The sequence below is a fragment of the Polistes dominula genome, unplaced genomic scaffold (genome assembly GCF_049000335.1).
Source record: "Polistes dominula isolate Pdom_NZ unplaced genomic scaffold, Pdom_raw_medaka contig_82, whole genome shotgun sequence".
In the NCBI taxonomy this organism is placed as follows: domain Eukaryota; kingdom Metazoa; phylum Arthropoda; class Insecta; order Hymenoptera; family Vespidae; genus Polistes; species Polistes dominula.
The window spans coordinates 4,654,217-4,677,955 of NW_028301046.1; the positions used below are offsets into that span (position 1 = coordinate 4,654,217).

At 34.7% G+C, this 23,739-nt stretch overlaps 1 protein-coding gene across 4 annotated transcripts in view; it reads left to right on the plus strand.

The window, feature by feature from the left end:
* The window catches only part of LOC107074662 (neural cell adhesion molecule 2), a 206,363-nt gene extending 183,772 nt beyond the window's left edge, over positions 1-22,591 (plus strand). For 3 of the 4 annotated variants that reach the window (XM_015336309.2, XM_015336313.2, XM_089175425.1), the window contains 9 exons: positions 4,712-4,866; positions 7,437-7,581; positions 9,106-9,236; positions 10,177-10,336; positions 11,767-12,066; positions 12,415-12,711; positions 14,744-14,986; positions 15,507-15,667; positions 17,378-22,591. In XM_015336309.2, coding sequence (XP_015191795.1) covers positions 4,712-4,866; positions 7,437-7,581; positions 9,106-9,236; positions 10,177-10,336; positions 11,767-12,066; positions 12,415-12,711; positions 14,744-14,986; positions 15,507-15,667; positions 17,378-17,788 — 2,003 coding nt within the window. In that variant the 3' untranslated portion in view covers positions 17,789-22,591. The remainder of the gene's footprint in view (positions 1-4,711; positions 4,867-7,436; positions 7,582-9,105; positions 9,237-10,176; positions 10,337-11,766; positions 12,067-12,414; positions 12,712-14,743; positions 14,987-15,506; positions 15,668-17,377) is intronic. The other variant, XM_015336312.2, reaches the window with a different exon arrangement.
* The last annotated feature ends 1,148 nt before the right edge of the window (positions 22,592-23,739 follow it).

Genomic DNA, 23,739 nt, shown 5'->3' on the forward strand with positions numbered 1-23,739 from the left:
GACGACAACAACGACAACGACAACGACGTCGACAACAAGCTAAAGCTCCCGATGTTGCTGCTACTGCTGCTACTACTGCTGCTGTTACTGCTGCTACTGCTTCTACTACTATTACTACTACTACTACTGCTGTTGTTGCTGCTATGTTACGAAGAAGACGAGCTATGACGAGGGGTGAGAAGATACTGTGAACCGAGGGGGACAGCTAAAAGAAAGGGTACCGGAAGAAGACGAAAAGGGTGAGCAAGAGAAGAGACATCGACCCTCGAGCTGCAGGGCTTGATTGTGTACCGGAGACAGTGCTTTTGAGTAAGGCAGGAGAACCCTCTCAGACTACCATCGGAGTCGAGTGAGTCTCCTGTGACCCCCGCAACGAGACTGTGTCGACTGCGCGACTACCTGCTGCTACATATAAGCTTCTATTTCTCTCTCTCTCTCTCTCTCTCTCTCTCTCTCTCTCTCTCTCTCTCCCTTACTATTTCCTTCTATTTCCTTCTCTGTTTCTCTTTCTCTTTCTCTTTCTCTTTCTCTACGTAAACATATACATATGCAAGTATTACGTACTAACAACTACATTTCTATTTTCCATCCTATTCGGCCTTTAGTTTGTATGTATATTCTAACGTATAGGACCTTTCCATCAACAAATGTTTCTCGCCTCAATCTACTCTCTCTCTTTCTCTCTCATTCTCTCTCTAAACGTTGTCCTTCTATTCCAGAAGCTTTCCATGAATGCAAATTAAGAAATAAATTAACACTATCATTTGCGATGAGAAACGAAAGCCTTGTGTATCGTGTTTATTCGTTATAACACTCTTCTACCATCCTCCTCCTCCTCCTCCTCCTCCTTCTCTTCCCTATCGTGTCTCACACTAATCGTTCATGTACTCGTTTATTTGTAACACGATCCTCCTTCTCCTTCTCCTCCTCCTCCTCCTCCTCCTCCTCCTCCTACTGTAGTCCAATTCCATTGATTTTTCAATATACCAAATGCTTTTAGCGTAACGATATCGACGAAAATTCGTTCGATTATGGTATCGATCTTGATTCCCTACATCCGCATCTCTTAATGAAAGATACTTGCATCCCTTTTAAAATTATTACAACTGGTATCGTAAATTTATTGCGTTTAATCCCAATACGGTATTTCACTAAAAACTTCCCCTTTTTTTTTTTTGAATGTACGCGTGCTTGGTTAACTTTTAATATAAACTCAGTTTTTAACGTAGAAACATATGTAATGTAATTAAGTATATATTTTTTAATTATCATCTCAAACAAAAATTTTCAAATTCGGTAAGAATTAATTTAAACAAATTTTTTAAAGTAAATTTTTAATAATGTTTATTCTCTACGTGGCACTATCTAACAATTATTATTATTATTATTATTATTATTATTATTATTATTATTATTATTATTATTATTATTATAATAGAACGAATACGTGGAAAAAATCACGTATATTTTAGATTAAAAGATGGTCGGATTACGGAATAACTTCTATCGTAAAAGAAGAATGAGATGCGTGAGTAGAAAGTAGAAAAGAATATAAAGTACTACTACTCGTATAATATGTAAAATGATGTTACATTTTTTTCTGTTTACTTTTTTGCTCAACTATCCTTAATCCCTTCTTTTGTTAGTATTTTGCAAAGCTTTCGTCATTTGAAATCTACGCATTTTTGTAATGTATATTGTTTTTAATTAACGTCACTATATCTAAAAAAAAAAAAGAAAAAAAAACAAATAAAAAAAAGTACGCAAAAATAATAAACAAATTAATGCCCATACAATTTGTTGAAAAGTCCAAACAAATATAGAGCTAAATTGTTTGTTTTACCATGAAAGATGTAAAGAACAAAATGTTGCACAGTACGGGTAGTAAATATTAATTATTAATTAAATAATCTCCAAATTTATATTTTTGTTTCTTTTCTTTTCTTTTCTTTCTCGACGACCAAACTTTCAATAATTAACAACAGAGATTATTTTATTCTTTCGCGAATATAAAGAAAAAATAATAATGAAATAAATGAAAGAGAAAGAAAGAAAGAGAGAGAAAGAGCAACGACGTTGGCTAAATTTACCATAAAATCAAACGTGTCGTTGTTAGATAGATGGATAAAGTTAGTAGGTATTTCTAATTTGCAATAGCAATAACTTTATCCTCGGCAGCTCGTTCGTTATTCCGCATGCGATCGTTCTCTCTTTACTCCTCACTTGTCTCAACGGTCTTTAAACCATTTTTACTTTTCCTCCATGGATCTCTCGTTAGATATTTTCCTTTTTTTTTTTTTTATTCCAATCGTTTTGCCTCTCTTTTCTCCGTCCTCTTCTTCATTTCTTTTTTTGTTCTCCTCTCGCACGAACTCATCGGGATTCTATCGAACCGTTCCCAATTTTGCCCCGGAGGAACAGGAATTTTTGACATAGACCGTTTTGTTTGGGGATAATTTCACGTTGATTCTGATTTTTTTTTCTTTTTTTTCGTGAAAACGTTTCAATTAAAACTTCTCCTTTCGTTGTCAAAAAGGTAACACTGCGATTATAAGAATAAAAATTTTTGTTGCTTCCAGGGATTGCGTATTATCGTCGTCTTGGTCTTTCTCTCGAGAAAAAAGATAAACTTATTTTATTATTATCCTGCAGAAAGGAAGTATGAAAAAAAGGAAAAAGAAATAGAAGAAAAAAAACCTGGATTATCCTTTCTCGCGAATTGTACAGTAGTTATGGATTAGAAGTTTTAAGTTTCTAAAGAAACCTTACATTGACGGTATCATCTATCGAACATCCATTATAACTACCAACCTATATACATACATATATCTATCCGGTGACCAACATGAAGACTTTAATGGACGCCTACGCATATTTTTCTCCGTCGTTCCAACCCCCATTCATCATCGATGTCCAAGCAAAGAGAGTACTGAAAATAAATGTAGATATAGGTACCTTGTACCAAACGCGTTATTCAATCAACCATCGATCAATCGAACTTTTTTAGTAAACTTTTAATGACGCGTTATTCCACGATCCTACAGGTAGTTCATAGCTATTCAATTTTGTCGAAAAAAAAGACGTTCACATTGATGCTACACGTTATTTACTTTAAATATTATTCGTTATCATAGACATATGTCAAATGATAAATGTATTCAAACTTTCAAAATTCAAAGAATATTACTAAAATGAATTTTATAGAATATATATATTTTTGAAATACTAAACTTCACTGTGTGCGTGTATTTATGAATTGCAAAATTACTCGATTTAATATGCTTACAATTAAGTAGAAATAAAAGACTTTATATTTATATGTATATATTCAATATATTTATTATTATTAATTAGAATCTCCTCTCTTTTATCATTTCGTATAAATCAAATGAGTTGATTAAAAATATGAACAGATATTTTATACCATCCTATAATGCAAATTGTAATTACCCTATAAACGAAATCACAAAAATTGTATTTGCATTAAACAGACGTGAAATGTTCCATAATTATATTCCACCTATATATTTCTCAATATTATTATATTATAGATAGAATTATACCAATTATAATCGTGTAATATGCGAGCGCGTTGTTATGATGAACAAAAAGTAATAGGAAGTAGATTAAGGGAACGGACTCGAAGGTGGAAGCTGTCAACGAAGGATAGAAGAAGACCACCAGAGCTATGGAGGATAGGACGAAGTAGTAGAAAATTTTTCATTGGTGTCAAAAGTTCGGAGTCCTGAAAGTTTAATTCCGAGTTCTCTTCTACCACGTTTCACCTTTCACTCCCCCACCTACCCCCCATCACCCCTCTCTCTGTCTCTTTCTCTCTATTTGTCTCTTTCCTTGATCTTTCTTTCTTTCTCATCCTTTTCCAACGCGCTAACTTCAACGCTGCTTGAATGGAAAATCCTTCTTTTCCCTCTGTCTGTCTTCTTTCGTAGAGTTACCACCTTTTCCACCTCCCCTTCCCCCTCACCCAAAGACTTTTTCACCCTTCTTACGAAGAAAGATGTTCCTTTTTCCGTTCTGTTTGCGATTAAATTCGATGGAAAACCACCGATAGGAGAAGTCAATTCGCCTATGCAAAAAAAAAGAAAAAAAAAATAAAGAAGAAAAAAAAATCAAGAAGAAAAAAACTTTGCCAAACTTACTATACCGTATCCATCTGTTCGTTCTACATGTATACATACCCTACCTCTATTTTGTTCATAACGTTATCAATCTTGATCCTTGGCAAATATTTCTTTATTAGTTATGCTCGCGTAATGTGAATTTGTTTGTCGTCGTCATAGTCGTTGAAAAAAGTTAGGTGAAAAATTGATGGTAAAATGTAACGAATAACAATTCGATAGTCCTTTGCCAGTCTCGAAAAACTCGCATTCTTTTCTTAATGTTATATGAAACGAGAGGAAGAAAGAAAGAGAGGGCTGGTAGGTTTTTGTGGCGATACGTCACGCTTGTTTGCTGTCTACCGATGCTGGTGTTACTCGTTTAAAACACATTAACGAAGAAAACGAAGTTTCGGCAAGTTCGGTAAAGTTCGGGGCGCACCAGGCTCTTTTATACTCCTACCCCTTACTTTTTTCTTCTTACATCACACTTGTTTTTCGATCATCGTTGAAAATTTTCTATCTAAGAGAATAACGATTTCTTACGATTATCGATTTTATTATTTGTTTTAATACTATTATATATTTTTCAGTGAGACCTCTCAGCGTGAATATACTTAGCAACGAGCAAACAACAATCAGCGCCGATAGAAAATACAACATTAGTTGTATAACTGTCGGTTCAAGGCCACCAGCTAAACTATATTGGTACTTGGACGGGCAAAAAATGGATAACTATACGGAAAAGGTGAGCAGATTTTTTTTCTTCTTTTTATTATTTCCTTTTTTTCTTTCATTTTATCTCCTTTTATTTTAACTCTGAAGCGAACCAACGTCTTCGAGTTATTAGCCCTCCACCACTCTCCTCTTCCTTTTCCTCTTATCCTTGAGACGAGTAGGTTGGTAGGTACCCTTTCATTTTTATTTCACATCAAAACCTGGTATAGTATGGGATATATGTAGAAGAGTAGAAAACGAAGAGAGTAAAGAGAGCCCACACGTTTTGGCGTAAAACATTTCCGAGCCGTGAAAGAAAGGTTACGACCCACATCCAACGGGCTCGTCATCATTTTCTCCTTACGAACATTCCGGACGGTAGTACGAGGGAGAATAGGTGGGAGGGGAGGGCCAAATGCGAAAAAGGGGAAGTTCGAATATAGGGCCAAAGTTCGAATGTGCGAAGGCAGGGGTAAGAGCGGGCAAGGGGTTTGAGTACACGATCAAAAAAAAAACATCGGGGCCAAAAAACAACATCGGTCGACGAACACGAAGGAAACATGAATCCCACCCTCGATCGTTCTTCGCGAAATCACAGACATTAGCGGTCGGGTATCGGTATTTGCATCGTCGCCATTAAGGGTTCCCTACAACACGCCATGTTGCAATTACCGCGGATAGAAACGATGCTTTCGCGATCTATCCTTCTCCATTTGTCTTCTTCTTCTTCGTCTTCTTTTCTATTGCTTTGGGTGTAGTACCGTTAACGTCTCGAAAGCCGAGACAGTTCTTTGATCGTGGCATACTTAAGTAAATAGAAAAATACAAAAAGAAAAAAAACCGTCACACACAACATATCATTTTTAAACATAGCGTAACTTAACCGAGATCGATGGGAACGATATGTTAAAATATTTTTGTTCTTCTTTTTCTCACGTATTTAAAATATTACAAAATGTTAAGAATTTTGAATTGAATATAACGCAGAGGAACCAAACGGGAACATACGCGTTGACTCGAACCGTACCCAGTAGTAAAGCCTCATAATATCCAAGTGTTGGGGAAACAAGTTGATAGCGACAGCGAGTTATACTGATGGCACGTTCACCATCGATAGTGAGCTAGAACGAAACGTGGCCGCATAGTTGGCAGCAACGCCAGGTGATTCGACTTTCTCGATTTATGGCCGGTCGTACGCGCGAATTTCGCTTCAATTTCGTCCTGAAATTCCTATCCCGCGAGTTGTTGTAAAAGCTCGATTCGGTTCGATAGATGCCGGAGATCGAGTTCGATCGATAAGTTTTCACTTCCGTGAAAACGCGCATGCGTTTAGTTCCTTCTTCGTAAGTTCCTACCTTCATTCGTTCGTACGTTCGTTCGAGTGATTTGTAAGAAAGACAACAAACAGGGAATCGATATATTCTTTAAATAGATTTCAATCAGGAATATAATCAACCACCAATCTTTTTTAATAATATTTTTTTCTCTATTTTTGATTTTCTTTGTGATTTTTATATGTCCCGTTACAATATGATTAGAACTCTTTTCTCTTCAATTAGAAAGAAAAAAAGAAAAATAAAAAGCTCGGAAGTTTAGTCGACCTAGGATAGGATGGCTTTCCTTCCGAGAAAATTATTCGCAAGTGAGCGAATGATAAACGCCCCTACTACCTAGGCCAACTTCGTCCGGTCATTAAGACTTATCGTCGGATTAACGCTCCCGTTTTATAAGCCGTGTAAAGTCCGATCCTACCTTACTTCTCTTCGCAACGTTATCTTTCACTAAGTAATTATTCGACTTTGTTCGTGCGTATGTCAACGTATAATCTCATCTCTACGACCCTTTCTTATACCTTCCCTTTTTTTTTCTTTTTCTCCCCCCTTTGATTTCCTTTCTTTTCTTTTCCTTTTCTCCCCCCTTTGATTTCCTTTCTTTTCTTTTCCTTTTCTCAACCCTTTCTTGTTACCTGCCAACTCTTTTTACAGATTATTGATACGACCTCGATTACATTTAATACTTTCGCGACTAATGAATGAAATCTTTTTTTATTTGAGTACAGCATACAATTTTTTAAAAAGTCCGACAACAGAGTACCGCAGTGTTCTACTATTTACTCCATTGCGAACGAATAACGTTATACGAGTGAGTTCAATGTAAATCATCAACGTAACTTCGATTAAAACTCATACAAGCTTACGCGATGTGTATTTATTTATTACAAAGTTTAATTAATATTTCATAAACAATGATAATTAATTAGTAAATATATTTTAGCCCCCTACTGTTTCTATATTATTTAATGACCACAAATTACAAACAATATTGACAAGAGTAATCAAACTTGTGCGCAAAGGGTTAAGTGAATAGAAATATATCAGAATATTATTTTATCGCATCATCCGCTTATAATTGTTAATTGTTTAAGATTAACGAAATAAATTAATAATTGCAAAAGCTTATTAGACGAAAGTGATGTATGATATTTTAAATTAAATAAAAAATTATGTTACCCTTCATGCAAGTCTAAGATGACCAAATTGAGTGAACGTATTTTTACCGAATATTTTAATTACAAAAAAAAAATATTCTTATCTCAATCAGGTATCAGCCGATGGAAACATGACGAGTTCCGTGTTCACTTTCAAACCAACACTCTTCGATCACAATAAAGTGTTGACCTGCAGAGCGGAGAATAATAAAGTTAGCGGTGGATACGCTGAGGATACATTGAAGCTCAACATTTACTGTAAGTATTACCGACACAAATGCGAATATTATCTTTTAAAACCAAAAAAAAAAAAAAAAGAAAAAAATATTCTCTCATCGCTGGTGACGACAACATTAGATGCGCGAGATTTAAAAAGAAAAAAAAATAAACGAAAAATAAAAAGGAATAGAAAAAAAAAACAAGAAAAAAGAAAAGAAAAAAAAAGAAAGTAAAAAAAAAAAAAAATAGCGAACGAGAGGGATATTTTTCATATACTAATGGATGCGAGTAGTACGCTCGGGACAAACTCACGGCAAAGCAACCTGGCATTGCAAAAATCCGTGTTTGCGTTCGTACGTTCGTTCGTTCGTTCGTTCGTTCGGTCGACATTTCGTCCGAGATACATCTCTCACTCTCTCTCTCTCTCTCTCTCTGCGTTTCTCTACATACTTTACATATATATATATACGTTATGTATATATACCATAACTACACGACAGTTCTATCCACGTAGGATAGGTACGTTCGTTCGTTCGTTCGTTCGTTCGTTCGTACGTACGTACGTACGTACGCACGCATAGACGCAAAATGTATCTATCTAGATATCAACGAGGTAAACGAGTTAAAAGCGTGCATGGCAGCTCGAAACGAGGTCGTCGATATAGATTACGTCGAGCTAACGGGAATGTAATCGCAATAACGAGACGTCAACGAGAACCCGAAATGGAATGGCCGAGCGGTACAACTCCGATGCGCTTCGATTTATTCGAGAACTTGTCGCGATTCGTCGTGATATACACCAAGATCACTACTACTATTACTAGTTCGCTACAAGTAATGACGTATTCGAATTTCTCTGTCATTCACTTTATATCTCGCAATATCATCGTTTATGCACGAAGAGATTTTCTTTTTTAACGGAAATATAAATCGTCTAACTTCACGTTTTAAATGAAGCATTAACTCGTGCATAGCGATTAAAAGGATATACTTTTTGAACTAATGTACCTAATTATTCGACATTTATTGTATTTTATTAGATTTACATATAGAAATTTTATTTATAATATAATAAAGGAATCTGTGTCTTTTATCGATTATTACAAAGACAAATAATATTACGTATAAAAAAATAATTTAAAGAAATTCAAACCAAACGCAAAAATATTTCATAAGATTGTAATTTTTAAATCTGACAAAAAATTATCTTACAAGATATCGAAATGTTAATAATAAATTTATCTATAAAATTCTTCAAAGTACGTAAATAAAATTTAAAAAAAAAATTAAAATTGAATGAATAATAAAAAATACTGAGACAAATGAAGCTATTTTAGAAAAATATTTAAGATTGTCCTTATTCTGTCAAACGAAGATATTGATATTTTTCTTGACAGATCGCACAGCAAGAAATTTAACCAATTTCGACGAAGTGCTGTTCTATTTCGGTTTGCCTTGTAATTCTCGAGAATTTACAATATATTCCTCTATTTCAAATAGAGACTTGTAAGCAGCTTAAGACAATAACATTGACGAGAATTGATTTTTTTTTCTCTCTTTCAGTCGTTCCTATCTTAAAGTTGGGGCTTGGTTCCAACATGAATCCCGACGACATAGAGGAAGGCGATGATGTCTACTTTGAATGTAAGGTTCGTGCGAATCCCTGGGCTTACAAAGTCGTCTGGAAGCACAACGTAAGTCGATCCCACAGGAATTTGTTTCTATTCTCTCGTATATACAGTAATATAAGTAAATAATAAATACACACACATCAGAGTTATGCATGCACGAATAAGCATCAACTCTCTCTCTCTCTCTCTCTTTTTTTCTCTCTCTCTCTTTTCCTCTTTATGCAACAATTTAACAATGAACTCTTTTAACTCACTTTTATGTATTCTCTTAAAATCAAAAGAACTTTGTACCCATCTTTTAGCATATCTTTTCTTTCCAGTATATAACGTACATACATATTTAGTTACCTAAATAATTATACATTCTTTCTTTCTTTCTATCCTTTGCTCTTATCTAACTTTACTTTGTCCTTTTTTTTCTTTTTTTTTTTTTGCTACCTTTACTTCGTCGTTATTCACTGCCTCTCTCTTAATCCCGAGTTGCGGTTTTAACTACACGCGCCTGACTATTCTCTTTTGTCATCGTCTTCACGTTTGGTTACGAAAGCTCTTCTATAGGTAACAACGGATCCTAGAGAAATTCTCCCAAGAAAATGTAATCCTTCCTTCGTTCCTTCGAGAATGCGAGAGAATGAGATAGAGATAAATATAGATGGAGAAAGATATGAGAGAAAGAGAGAGAGAGATAGAGAGCTTTGTCACGAAAATGGTCTTATGTTAGTCCTCTATTCGACATTACGCGTGCCTCCTTCGCTTTCCACTTCGTTGCATTTCTCTTCGACCCATTTTCTTTTAACAGACCGTTTTCATTCGTCCTCGTATCCGCTTCTACTACTTCATCTTCTTATATTCTTATTTTTATTCTTTTTCTTATTCTTCTTATCACGTTACTTTTCGTGAAACTGTGCTCTACCCTACCCTACCCCAATCTTCCCGATACTCTTTTTCTTCGCAGATTTCTGATTTAATCTCACAATGTGTCTGTATGTACGCTTCATTCCAGGGCAACGTCATTCAGAACAACGCAAAGAATGGCGTAATAGTACAACAATACGATCTCGCTTTAAGAAAAGTCAATCGTTCCCAGGCCGGAAATTACACCTGCGTTGCTAGCAACGTTGAGGGTGATGGTTATAGCAATAGCGTCGAACTCAAAATCATGTGTAAGTATTTCTTATTATTTTTCTTATTCATTTCTTATTCATGTTTTTCTCTTTTTTATTATTTCTATTTCTATTTATATTTGTATTTATATTTATATTTATATTTATATTTATATTTATATTTGCTTTCTTTTAAACACGCTCGTAGAATAAAAATACGAGTCAAAATATTACGTTTATATATATATATATATATATATTTATACAATCGTATAAATTTATTTTCTCAGTTCGCCTTTTTTAAATTATTTCCTTTCGTTTTATCGCGAAAGGATAAATGCGCGTTCGTGCCTAAAAATAGATAACACGGCATAGTTCGACTCAGTCAGTCAGTCGATAACTTTAACTTCGAATGCAATCTATGCACAACCCTTTTATTTGGATAACCGAATACTCTTTTACTACGTTCGTGTAGAAATTTTCATGCCTAGTTTCAGGATACTTTCATATTTCTATCAAATTGAAGTAGTATTACGATGATTATTTTCTAACAGACGATACTTACACGGGCCATTTATATTCATCTTCAAAATATTACAAAATAATATTTAAATAGAAATGTTCATTAATCTTCTTTCGGTTAACGATTTTGTTCAATTTGTTTTTTATTTATTTTTATACTTGTTATTAGTGCCGGAAATATACAATTTTTTTTTGTTTTAAATCTATGTATCCTAACGAATCTCTAACCAAAATAGTAGTTAATTATTTATACGAGAATTTCTCGACAAAGTGAAAGTACGCGTTGGTTAGACTCACTGGCGTATAATGTAAGCCCCCAAAACGGGGAAAGTCACCCCGTCGAAAAGTCGTTACGGTTATTCGTTAAAAAATACGATGACGAGCGCGGTGAATTCGCGAACGGTGGATGAAAGAAAGAACGAAAGAGAAAAAAAAGTAGAAATAAAAAACATTAAAGCGATTGTGAGAGTAAAACCGACCAACTCGTAAGCCCCGTCCTGCCGTAGACCCCGTACGTACGTAAACGAAAAATGGCAAAACTATTGGAACGACGAGCCGGCGAATAACGCCCATCGATCTTTCCCTTTCGAAAGGGCGCGCGTAAGCGTGGTCAGTCCGCCACGCTTCGTCCTTTTTCGCAGTTTTAATAAATGTACGTAAACTGTACTCTCAATGGTGTAGACTACCTTGTCCCTGTCCCCGCACCCGCATACGTCTCACTCTTTACGTTATCGCGTTTCGACTTTTCTTTCGATTCTTTTCCAAAGAACAATACAGGTAGTAGTAGGTGTATAGTGCCTCTGACTGACTAAAAAAAGAAAGGTAAACGGTATAAAAAGTTAAAAAAAAAAAGGAAAGAGAGGAAAAAGCACAGAACATAAAAAAGAAAAAGAAAAAAGAACAAAAATGGTCAAAAGAAATATATATGTGTGTGGGTGGGGATGGTTGGTTGGTTTTTCTTTTCGCAGACAAGCCAATCTGCGTGTCCGAACAAAAGAATATATATGGAGTGGCGCGTCACGAGATCGCCAGGGTGGTCTGCACGGTCGAAGCTTATCCACCTCCCGAAAGCTTTAGGTGGGCCTTCAACACTAGTCAGGAGATGGTCGACATGCCCCAGGCACGTTTCAAGAACTCAACTCAGCACAGCCAAAGCATCCTCGTGTACAGACCGGTCACGGATATGGACTATGGCAGCGTGTCTTGTTGGGCGAGCAATGCTGCTGGCCAGCAGAAAAACGCATGCATATTTTACATCATACCCGCGGGTACGTACATTCCTTCCTACCTACTTACCTATCTTTATATATATTTACGTGTTTGTGTGTGTGTGCGTGCGTGCATCTCGTTCACTTCTCATAAGCCACTCGTAAGACGAATCTACAAATTCACGTGAAGGTTATAGTTCAGTTAGTTATTTCAGGTTAGTTTCAGAAAAGTTTCTTTTTCAAAATATCGAGAGTATCTTTTTTTTTAATCTAACTCGGATCCCACGACTTTTACTGAAACTTATTTCTATCCACGTATCTTCTTTTCCTATAGTTGATACATTATGCAATTGGAATGATGAAAATTCAACAAATTGTTTCTTATTTTTGTTTTTTTTTTGTTTTCAGGAAAACCAGAAATCCCTTACAATTGTACACTAACCAATCAAACAACTCAGTCACTTTCGGTGGAATGCACCGCAGGTTTCGACGGAGGTCAAACGCAATATTTCGTTTTAGAAGTTTTCGACGAAGAAACGGGTATTCTACAAGCAAATCTTACTAGAGAGATTCCACAATTTACTGTACAAAACTTGGAATCGGGCAAAGTTCTCACCATGATATTGTTTGCCGTCAATGGTAAAGGACAAAGTGAGAAAGTGGTCCTAGAAGGTTTTACTTTAAAAGTGGCCGAGAAGCAGACAGGTAAGTTACTTTTCAAATGCTTTTATTATTATTTAACACTTTAATCGAGCTATTATAATAAGTAAAATGCTTCGAATGGGACTCATCGCTAATTGAGCAGCTTAACGGGCACGTAATGAAATTCCTTTGAACTAGATTTTAATAGGTAGAGAGATAGAGAAAATTAGAAAGATAAAGATAAAGATAAAGACAAAGATAAAGATAAAGATAGAGTGAGACAGAGAAATAGTAGGAAGGTTTTACGAGAAACAAGTATAATCGGTTGCAAAATCGAACACAATCTACATGTAGACCAAGTTCTAAGTACTTGAGAAAATAGAACAGCGAGTACGATCTCTTGGTTGCATTCATCCAGTGGATTACCGGCCTGTAGAATTCTCTTCGTTTGTGTAGGAATCGAAAGCTAGACTATACGAAGGTACTGGTACGTGAACCGAGCTAGGATCCACTGCCGGCGGATATACTCGGTAGCTCGTATATATCGACTCCTAGACGAATTTACAAGTGAAATTGCTCTCGGTCAGTTTCCACCTTGAAGAGAGATGCGATTCGCCCTATGCTAGAGACTGCACGCGAATGAACGAGCAAGTTTCCTCACACCTCTATAGACACCTCCTACTCTAGGACCTTATCGATGTATTCATGATTTTCTCTCTCTCACTCTCTTCGATTAGGTGTACCTATACTATACTTGCGTGAATGCGTACTTAAAAACTAAAGAGATTCGTTCAAAAATCGATCCACTTCGAGCAAGCTTCGTCGAGCGTGAAACTTTAATCAAATCTCCTAACTATTGATATCGAATACTACCATTTTCTGTATTCCCGCTTGATAGATTACGTTCAACTTTCACCATTTCCGAAAAAAAAAGAAAAAATAAAGAAGATTATACATCTTTCGACGTAAAATAATATTTTCTTTTTTTTTTAAATCATTTGTTTATTTTTTTTCCATCATCTTTTTCTTTTATCTTTATTTTTTCCATCCAAATAGGACTAGAGATTCTATTAAACTTATCATTTAACAACTATACAACCAAACGTTTTCAGCTTATGGGATCCGTTAAACTGGAAAAATTTAACGATCGATCGATCCTTCTTAGTCGAAACCTTAAGAATCTTCAAATGTATTTCTTTTTACTTTAGTTTTTTCTCTTCTTAGACGTTCGAAAGCATGACTAAGTCCTGACTATCTTATTATCGCTTCGATCGTTACGGCTTAATGCGCCGTATCGGTGCCGTACCCTCAGCTCTCTCAAACTTCGTGAAAAGATCCTATTAAAAAGGCCGCACTTTTAAGGAAGGATCGAAAAAAGAAAAAAAAATTGGAAGAATGAACGCGAACAAATGTTAGCCTGCACTTTTCGAAGAACACCGATTAAGAATCATCGATAATAAGAGAGGTGAAACGAGGTGATTGACCTCTCAATATATGATTTCATTCTACTTCATTGTCCAATTAATTTTGTTCAAGACCTTAACTGCTGTTAACTCTGTCCTTAATTTATAAATTAAAACTCGTTAAGTAATAAATTATAACTTTGTTACACGCGTACCTCGAAGGTTTTCAAATTGCATATGTTAACGTTGTTGAATATAATTCTGATTATTCGTGAAATAATTATACAATATATAAATTCATGAAAGGTGAGTAGTTTAAAAACGAAAATTGATATTTGATCAATCTCTAAAGTCTAATTGTTCTTTCTTCAATAATGCTTGTAACTAAATATTCTTATTTCTTTGTAGAACCCAATGTTCTGTTAATCGTACCGTTCTATTGGATATAATCTACGAATCAAATTTCAATTTCATACTTTATAACTACTCACCTTTCGTGAATTCTTATATTACGTAATTAAAAAGTATGTAATTCAACTTTCTTTCATACTTTTAAACAGTATAATTATTTCATATTTAACTCGTTTTTTAATGAATTAACATATATATAAAACAAAATAATAATTTACTACGATTTATTTGTGCAAGATTAGATCTTAAGAATATGCAAAAATGTAACTGCACGAGAGCAGTGCGCGTTTTGTTTACAGGTACTCAGGTGCCTTTCGAAATAACACCTCTATTACTTGGTCTCATTGGAGTATTTGCCGCCCTAGTCTTAGTCACTGGAATAATCTTCGCAGCACTCAAATTACGAAGTGATAGACGAGCTCAAAGGCCTGGTGATTTGCCCTTGAAAAAAGCTACCGCGCCTAGTTCCGAAGATCTTTACGATGCCGATGACAGAAATCCGGACGTTGTACCAAGTAATAAAGGTATGTATCTATACATAAATATATTTTTATAACTGTATGTATATGTACGATGTAAAAATATTATGTATTTTGATTCTCAAAATGATATTCATAGTAGTACATCGATCGATAATCGCTATGTATCAAGTCATAACTCGCCTATACGTTCTACGTGCCTGGATTTTCTACTAGCCCATCATTTATTTGATGCATCGTACGCATAGCTTATATCCTAACTTCCTAAATCATGAGCTATATATGGGCTTCCATCTAGCTCATTATAGTTTCTCGGTAACAGATTCCTATCGAAGAGGGAAACTTCAAGTTTAGAGCTTTATGGCTTTGTAGAAGATTATATAGTTTGAAGGAAAGAAAGTAAGAAAGAAGATACAAAATACTTGCTTTTTATGAACTAATCAATATTAATAAACGAAATAAAGATCTTTAAGTTAGAAAGTTCTATTAATAAGAGCATTATAACATTTTTATTTAATTAAGATTAAAACTATCTGAAACATTGTTATTTTAATTGGAAAAAAAGATTCAGATTATCAATTGACCGGTTCAACTTCTGGTACACCATTGGCAACCCAAAATACACCGGATGGATTACCACCGTCATCACTCCCTTCAACGCAGCAGAATAATCATCTTCAAGGACTTACCGCTTACAACGAATACAACAATTATCCAACCTTACCGGTAAGTATCGTTATAATAATACTAACGATTCGATTACGTAGAATTAAACCAATTAATTGTAATAGACTAGTATACTCGTCGAAGATAAATGACAAATTTGTGTATTATGCGAAAGAAAAGTAATTAACAATTAATCAATTAGCTGTAATGAACTTTTTGAAAAGGCTGTAAACTACTAATTTGTGTCGTAGAAATGAAACGATTACACGAAATATTTCTTCGCTACGAGTACACTCGTAAAACACAGTTTAATTGATTAAATTGATAAAGTAAATACGATCCAATCAATCGATGAATTCAATTGAAATTAATGCGAAACGGAAAGAGTTCATTTCATCGATTCTACAAAAATAGTACATAAATGTCTTACTTATTCAAGATACTTATATTTAATAAAAAGGTTATTTTATATCGATACCTATTTCGAAAAAACGAACATTTTAATAAAGTTATTACATAAACAAATACATCTCGATTTTCGAATAGTTCTTTTACAATAAAGAGATGAATGAAAAAAACACAGGAACTATGATTATTTTTACAGACAATACAAAGTTGAATATATATTAAAAAAAGAAAAAGTGTAAAAATATTTTTATACACATGGAAAGTAATTTTCAATAATTTTGAAATTTCGTCGATATTTGTTTGTTTTATCGTTTATTTTTCCTTATCACAGATTTCCAATCAACCGATTTGAACTTTATTCATTGAATTTGGCGGTCTGAACGTCGATATGAAATTATAAGAAAAAAAAAATCGAGAAAGAGAGAGAGAGAAAGAAAGAGAAATAGACGAAATTCCGTAGACTAAAACTTTGATTATGCCTCAATAATTTCGTTGTTTTGTTCGTATCGACCAATCTTCTCCGTTTTCTCATTGGCCCACTCGAATTTCTTGCTTATTCGAGATGAGAAGGAATGAGAAGAAAACTCTAGCGAGCCGTTCTGCTCCGTAGGTTGGTAGGTAGGTAAGGGCTTTGAGAAGAATTCCAGAAGTCTGAAATTTCGAAAGTGGACGCTCATTAGCAGGAAAGTTTCTCTTTGCTTCGGATCCAAGTCTTTGGCAGAACTACCGAAAATAATCGTATCTTTCAAGGATTATCATGGCGAACTTTGGATGAACTTTAGCGAAAATACTATCATCTAATTTAAAGGAAAAAGAAAAAAAGGGAAACTCTTTGGAATACGACGTTCGAAGAAAAAATACAACGACGTTTAGCCGTTTTTCTTTTTTGTTTTTCACTTTCCTTACCTATCCTGATTATCTAAATTATTCCTTTTATTATTACCACTCGACGCGTCAACGTATTTTATTTCATCATTACTAAAACAATTATATACAATCGTGATAATCAAATTCGAAAACTATATTTTGTCGTGGTTTGTCAGCGATTATTAATTAATTATTATTAAGGTGAAAATAAAGTAATAGACGCAATAATTAATTCGATAGCTCTATATTTGAAATTAATCTCGTCAAAATAATCATTTAATTTTTGTTTTGTTCGTCAAAGAATTTATCACTTGTTCGAGAAAGATATAATCATAAATAACCATATAAATGAAATACTAAATTTGTTAAATAACAAAAAAAAGAAAGAAAAGAAGGTATCGAATTAATTTCTACCTAACTAACATATTATGAAGATAGAAAAATAGATTTAATCTCTATTGCGTATATATATATATATATATATATTGTTCATAGTTATCCGGTGAAGTGACGTATGCAGAGCTATGTTTAACGAGGCCAACCACCCTGTCGACTTTGGGAACGGACACGAAGTTAGCGAATTTAGGTACCGTCACTGGTCTCGGAGGGCTACAGGGTTACGGAAGTGGTGTTATCGTCGGGGGAAAATCTTACGCTAAAGAGGCAACGGTATACGCTTGCATAGATCATACAGCAAGGCCACCTAAAATAGACACGGTGAAGAGTACATCCTCATGCGGAAGTACGCCGCTCTCGACGATGAGCGGACTTCTGCACGAGTCAACAGTCACAGGAATAACCGGGGTCACCGGATTGACCGGTGTTACAACGAACAAGCATCATCCGGCAAGGGAAGTTGTAACCGTTCGCACGCCACTTATTTCGAGCCAAGAAAGTTGCGTATAGGGATGCGATTCCGACGCGCCCGGCGTTAACGAATATTACGTCTGATATGGCCGCGTCGCATCCCACGCCATCAACAACACTACCACCACAATCATCGAGTCTCCTTCAGAATTGGGACCCGTTCAAAAACATACCGCAAATTGTTACAACAGGTATGCCAGTAACCAACCACGACACATCTTCTTCTTATTCTTATTCATTTTCATTATGTTCCCTTTCACGCCTGTTACCAAATGTTCATTTATTATTATTTTATATTATTAGTAGAAAATCATTTTCTCCTATATTATCCTTCGATCTTCCTTATTTTATATTCTAATTATATAATTTTTATAAGTTACGACATTACGACGAATTTATTTAAACAGAGCATCGATTTCAAGATTATTTTTCATAATCTTGTGTGCCTATTGTAAACGCCTATTATTAATATATATAATGTAGTATTTACATACATATATATATATACATATTATTGCCTAAATTTATGAATAACTGCCGTTGACAAAGGTCGATAAGAAGATGATTTTTTAGATCGAATTATCTCGAACGAGTGACCAAAGCACGCTATTAACGCGACTCGAATACGCTTCTTTCGTTTTTGCCGTTTACAACGAAGACAATTTGACGATGATGATGACTTTAAAATTAAAAAAAAATATATATCGTCGGTCTTCATTGGGGCACGGTAAGACGTAAGTTTATTGGAAAAAAAAATTTGCAAACGAACGTGTGCGTCTCTCCTATCGACTGACGACGAACGCGCACAACGTCGAAACTGGCACGTGGAAGCGACGCGGTCGTTTAGCACGATATATATATCAATAATATATATATAAATATGTGAGAAAAAAAAGAGAAAAAAAATAGTATATACCGAGATTGAATTTTCTTATTAGAAATTATTTCTCGTGATCGGTAATTTCTATGCACCGAGTTTTAGGTACGCGAACGTTCCCGGTGCTAATGCAATCGTACGCACGAGAATCGTTTTAAACTAAAAAATTATTAACAACAACAAAAATAATAGGTGCGTAACGAGCATTATCATCTCGTACGAATTCTAATGAATATCTTCATCATTTTTCGGCGTGTTTAACACAAGAAAAAAAAAGAAAAAACGCGCTAATCCCATGTAAATACCTTGTAAATAAACGCATAACGATGCGACGACGACGAGTGAGAAATAAAGTTTCATTGTGTGACGAGTAATATGTGTGTGACAAAAAAAAGGGGGAACGAAGGACTCTCTGTCGACGATATAAAAAAAAATAAGTTCTCTTCGCGTCACGAGACAACACAAAATATACGGACGAATGTAATAAAAGGTCGCGATCGGATGCAAATTGGTACGTTGGAAAATTTGTTCCATGACAATAATTTCTTTTCGTCTCTATCTATAATCTTTAACATAAAAATACATACTTCAACAACCCACCTCCATCTACCAACCTTCTTCCCATAATATTCCATCTTACCAACAATCTTTTTCCTATACCCTAGGACCCTCTCCACCCGCATGTTCTTACGCGTTTCTCAATGCCGCTCGTTACGTTCTATCTTCGGTCGATTTATTTCTTCGATCGTCTATTGAATTTTTACGCACTTTAATCTCAATGGACTTCGTTAGAAAATGAGATAAAATATTAAAATAAAATTAAAATAAAAAAATATAATATAATAAAGTAAAATAAAATAAAAATTCAAGAAAAGTAAGAATAATTCCGACTATTTCGCTAAACCGATCTTCTCGACTGTTCGCGACTGAATTACGTCAACGTACACAAAAAAAAAAAACAAAAAAAAATGATATTCGTATTATGCGAAAAGGACGTAGAAACGAGGACAAGTTCCTTCGTTTTATTTTACCTTTATCCATTGTAATATATATTCTCCTCCGATGTACAGCGCCGATATTTTTTCAAAGTGCGCGTAAAGCGATACCTCCGCGCGATGTGAATTGAGCAAAGGGGCGATATAATTACGATAAAGAAAAAAAAAACGAGTGTATAATTAAATAAACGTTCGAATTAAATTTAAGCAGAGCAAATATAAAGATATATATATATATATATATATATATATATATATATATATATATATATATATATATATATATGTATATGTACGTACGAATGTATATGCGTATTTGTATGCGTCCGTTTGTGTGTGTGTGTGCTGCGTATGTTGCGTGCACGTACGAGTATGTGCGTGTGTAGATGAAAATTAAGCGGGAAATTATACTAACGGTGGAGTGCCGATCCTTCCGACGTTATAATTCGAAATACGTGTTACTATGGTTATTGAAGATTAAGTGAAACATCGATTTTACTTAAAAGCTCGTTTAGTATAATAGCCACGTTGTATCTCGTTTCCTTTCACCTACGAAATTTCGTCGAAGTAAACCGTAAAGATATATACGTGATTATCATTGATTCATCGAATTATGTCTATATTCTATCTGTATTTATCAAAAGATAATCGGCGGTGCTCCACTATATATATATATATACTTTTTATTTTTTTTTATTTCACCGTACATCGTACGAATGCCCTAAAGACTATCGAAATATCGCGAATGTCATACGAAAACAACTAAGTATAACGAGTTTATTATTCGTCATTTTGATTGGATTATTTCTCCATCCAACATCGATACCTTTTACAGATTTTAGTTTCATATCGGTCTTTTGTTTTTTTTTTTTTTTTTTTTTAAGATATAGTCAATGTACGTTTATTGCGAAACTTTGGAATACTCTAGTTTTGAAATTCGATTTGTTCAATTATACTCCACAATCGAAATTCTTCGAATAATTTCCATCGACTCGTCCGAGGAATCGGTATCGTTTAATCGTTTGTATTCATCTGGACAAATTATTCGTAAAATCATGAAAAGTGTGTATTATCGTAATTTCGCCATGCACAATATGGAAAAACAAAAAAGGGGAACAAGGCGAAAATATTTTTCATCCTAACAACAATTCAATACTTTTCGGTCTATCACGCGACAGATCGTAGAAATTCAGAAGTAAGAGACCGAGTTATGAATATGCAATTTAATGCGGAGTCAATGTGCATACACAGTTTAAAAAAAGGGGATCAAGAAAATACACGGGATGACAACCTAACCACCTATATCACTAAATTTCGTTTCATTGCCTTTTATCTTAGAGAATAATTTTAATACTAAAATATTATTCCTCTTAACGCTCAAAAAAACACTTTGAATATTCCGGACTTCTTTATCGCTGTTCAGACTATGAAAAGGAAACACTGAATATGCAATTCAAAGAAAACCGATGTGTACGTCTGCATGCGCGCTCGTGAAAAATATAAAGATGGAGAGAGAGAGAGAGAGAAAGAGAAAAAAGTCAAAGATAGAACAAGATACATAAGGAAAGAAAAAGAGAAAGAGAGAAAGAAAGAAAGAGAAAAGGTGAATGTAAAGATCAAAAATTTGCTACGTGTAAAACTGATTGTAACGACGTTATACTTATAATACATAAGTATATAAATAAAACGCATATAAGACTAAATATACTTCAACTAGATATTGAACATTAGATTTTAAAATAATTACTGTGCGCCGTTAGTTTCGGAAAAAGGAATGGGAATTATTAAAGGTCGAAAAGATACGAGAAACTCGGCCACTAACGTTACCCAACTATATTTTCGCGGAGTTGAAAGTTCCAGAAATAGAGTCACTAGGTCGACGAAACCCAAGCTTCATTCGCTTTTTCATCTCATCAATGCACTCAACGAGAGAGACTGATTTCAAAAGAGATCACTGGTGCTGAACAGCCCTAAGCCATTTGCCAAATCATTCTGGACTTAAAGGTCAATTTCGAAGAAAACGATATCTACGAATTTTTACCTAAATATCTATGAATACGTGGCACATTTGTGAATTGTCAAAGAAAGTTATGATAATATTTGTCTGACAAATTGATGATACAAAACGAATAATTGTGTTTCTTTTTCACTTCTCTATCTTTCTCTCTTTTGCTTTTTTTTTATTTTTATTTTTCCTTTTTTTTGATTTTTGCGCGAATTCTAATTATCAATGCGATCATTTGTGTACTTCAGTTTTTCCAGCCGTCGTCCCAAAAAATTTATACGAATCGGAAAAGGTACAAGGAAATATGTTACGCGTTTTGCAACGAACCCACGGACGAGTATTATTATTCTCATCTCAACAAACTACATATTCCGGGTAGGGAGCGTGTTTGTCACGATGTTATCATTACTATTATTCATCCTTATCGAACGTCACACATACCATACAATACCAAACCATACTGTCGTCCTTAAATTAATAATTTTTCTACGCGAAAGCCGAATTGTGCGCAACGGCATAGATTTTTTATATATAATTATACGTCAAAGTTCGTCTACGAAGCGAAAACGCGTGCATGCGTGCCCTCTGATCGAATGTGTGTGTGCGTATGCGTGTATGTGAGAAAGTGAAAAAGAGAAAGGAAGGAAAAAAAGAAAGATAGAAAGAAAGAAAGAGAGAGAGAGATTACTGGTAAAAGAAAAGAAAAGAAAAGAAAAAGGGTTGGGAGGGAAAGAAAAAAAAAAAATCATAGTCGTTCAAAGCGTGCGTTCGTGCACGAAATTTTGCGCTTCCGTTTACGTTTCCCAAAATGTTCGAATAAAGCTCTCCGACGAGTGAAACGTACGTGCGCTGAAAATTGAAATTACGACGACCATATTACGTGTATTTACAATAATTATAGATCTCTCTCTATAAATATATACACATCAGCATAATCTGAATAAACGTGTTGATATGAAAAGCCATGTTGAAAATCGCGGTTTAGCTATTGGTCGTTTTTGCAAATAACGGACGTATCAAAAATACAGCCTTCATTTATTCGTACAGATCATCTATCTATAAACCCATTTTCATTTAATATTAACGTCCACTAATGCAAAATCGACCGATGGCTCAACATTACCTTACTTTCTTTTTTACCTATATACTTTCACAACTTAAACTCACATATCTAGCAGCAGCAGCAGCAGCAGAGGCGGCAGCATAGAAGGCTAAATATTTTTTTATTATGCTTAGAACGTCGAATACCACCATCGTACTCGACGATAAGGACAACTCATACGATAGGTAAGTATATTCTTACGACGTGAGGGAACTTTTTACGAGTAAGCGAAAAGGAGGACGACGACTACCTAGCTAGAATAATGTCTCTATTTTTCCTACCGCTGCAATTGGCAACACAAGCCGATCAATGAAAACACCTGGAACGTTACGTACACCGTATCAAGTCGAAGAAATGTAAAAGAAAGAAAGAAAAAAGAAATATATAGAAAGGAGTAAGAAAAATACTATCGATGTCCCATAGTGTGGTGTTTAAGGTCGTTGCACCAACGCGATCCCCGAGCATCGAAAGGGAAATAATAGAAGAAATAATATAAAGAGGTTGGTACCTTACGGTCAAACGAGGCTATTTGAATCGTTCATGGTTAAAAGTATAAGTCGATACGAATGTAGAAGCAGAAAAAGGGGCGGGTGTTATGGAAATGTGGATTTTTAAAAGAACCACAAGGAAAATATGCTAGAAAATGAACGGTATATGTGAAAAAGTAGAAGGGAAAAAATGGAAAGAAAGAGAAAGACAGAGAGGAAGAGAGAGAGGTGCAAGGAAAAAGGGGGCGTAGGTACTTTTAGAGACTGTGAATTTTTCACAAGGATAATACGGCTCAGTCAAGATCCTGCTATTAGGCGAAAAGGGAGGACAAATTTTCTTTTCTTCTCTCGACGTTATTTGCAGCAAACGAAACGATTCGCATCGAGAGGGAAACAGACGGTAAGCTTTACTTCGACCTTTACTTATTGTCCTTATGTATTTAGGTATATATATATATATATATATATATATACACCTATACCATATCCATCTGTCAACCTTCGTCAACATGTAAAAAGCAAA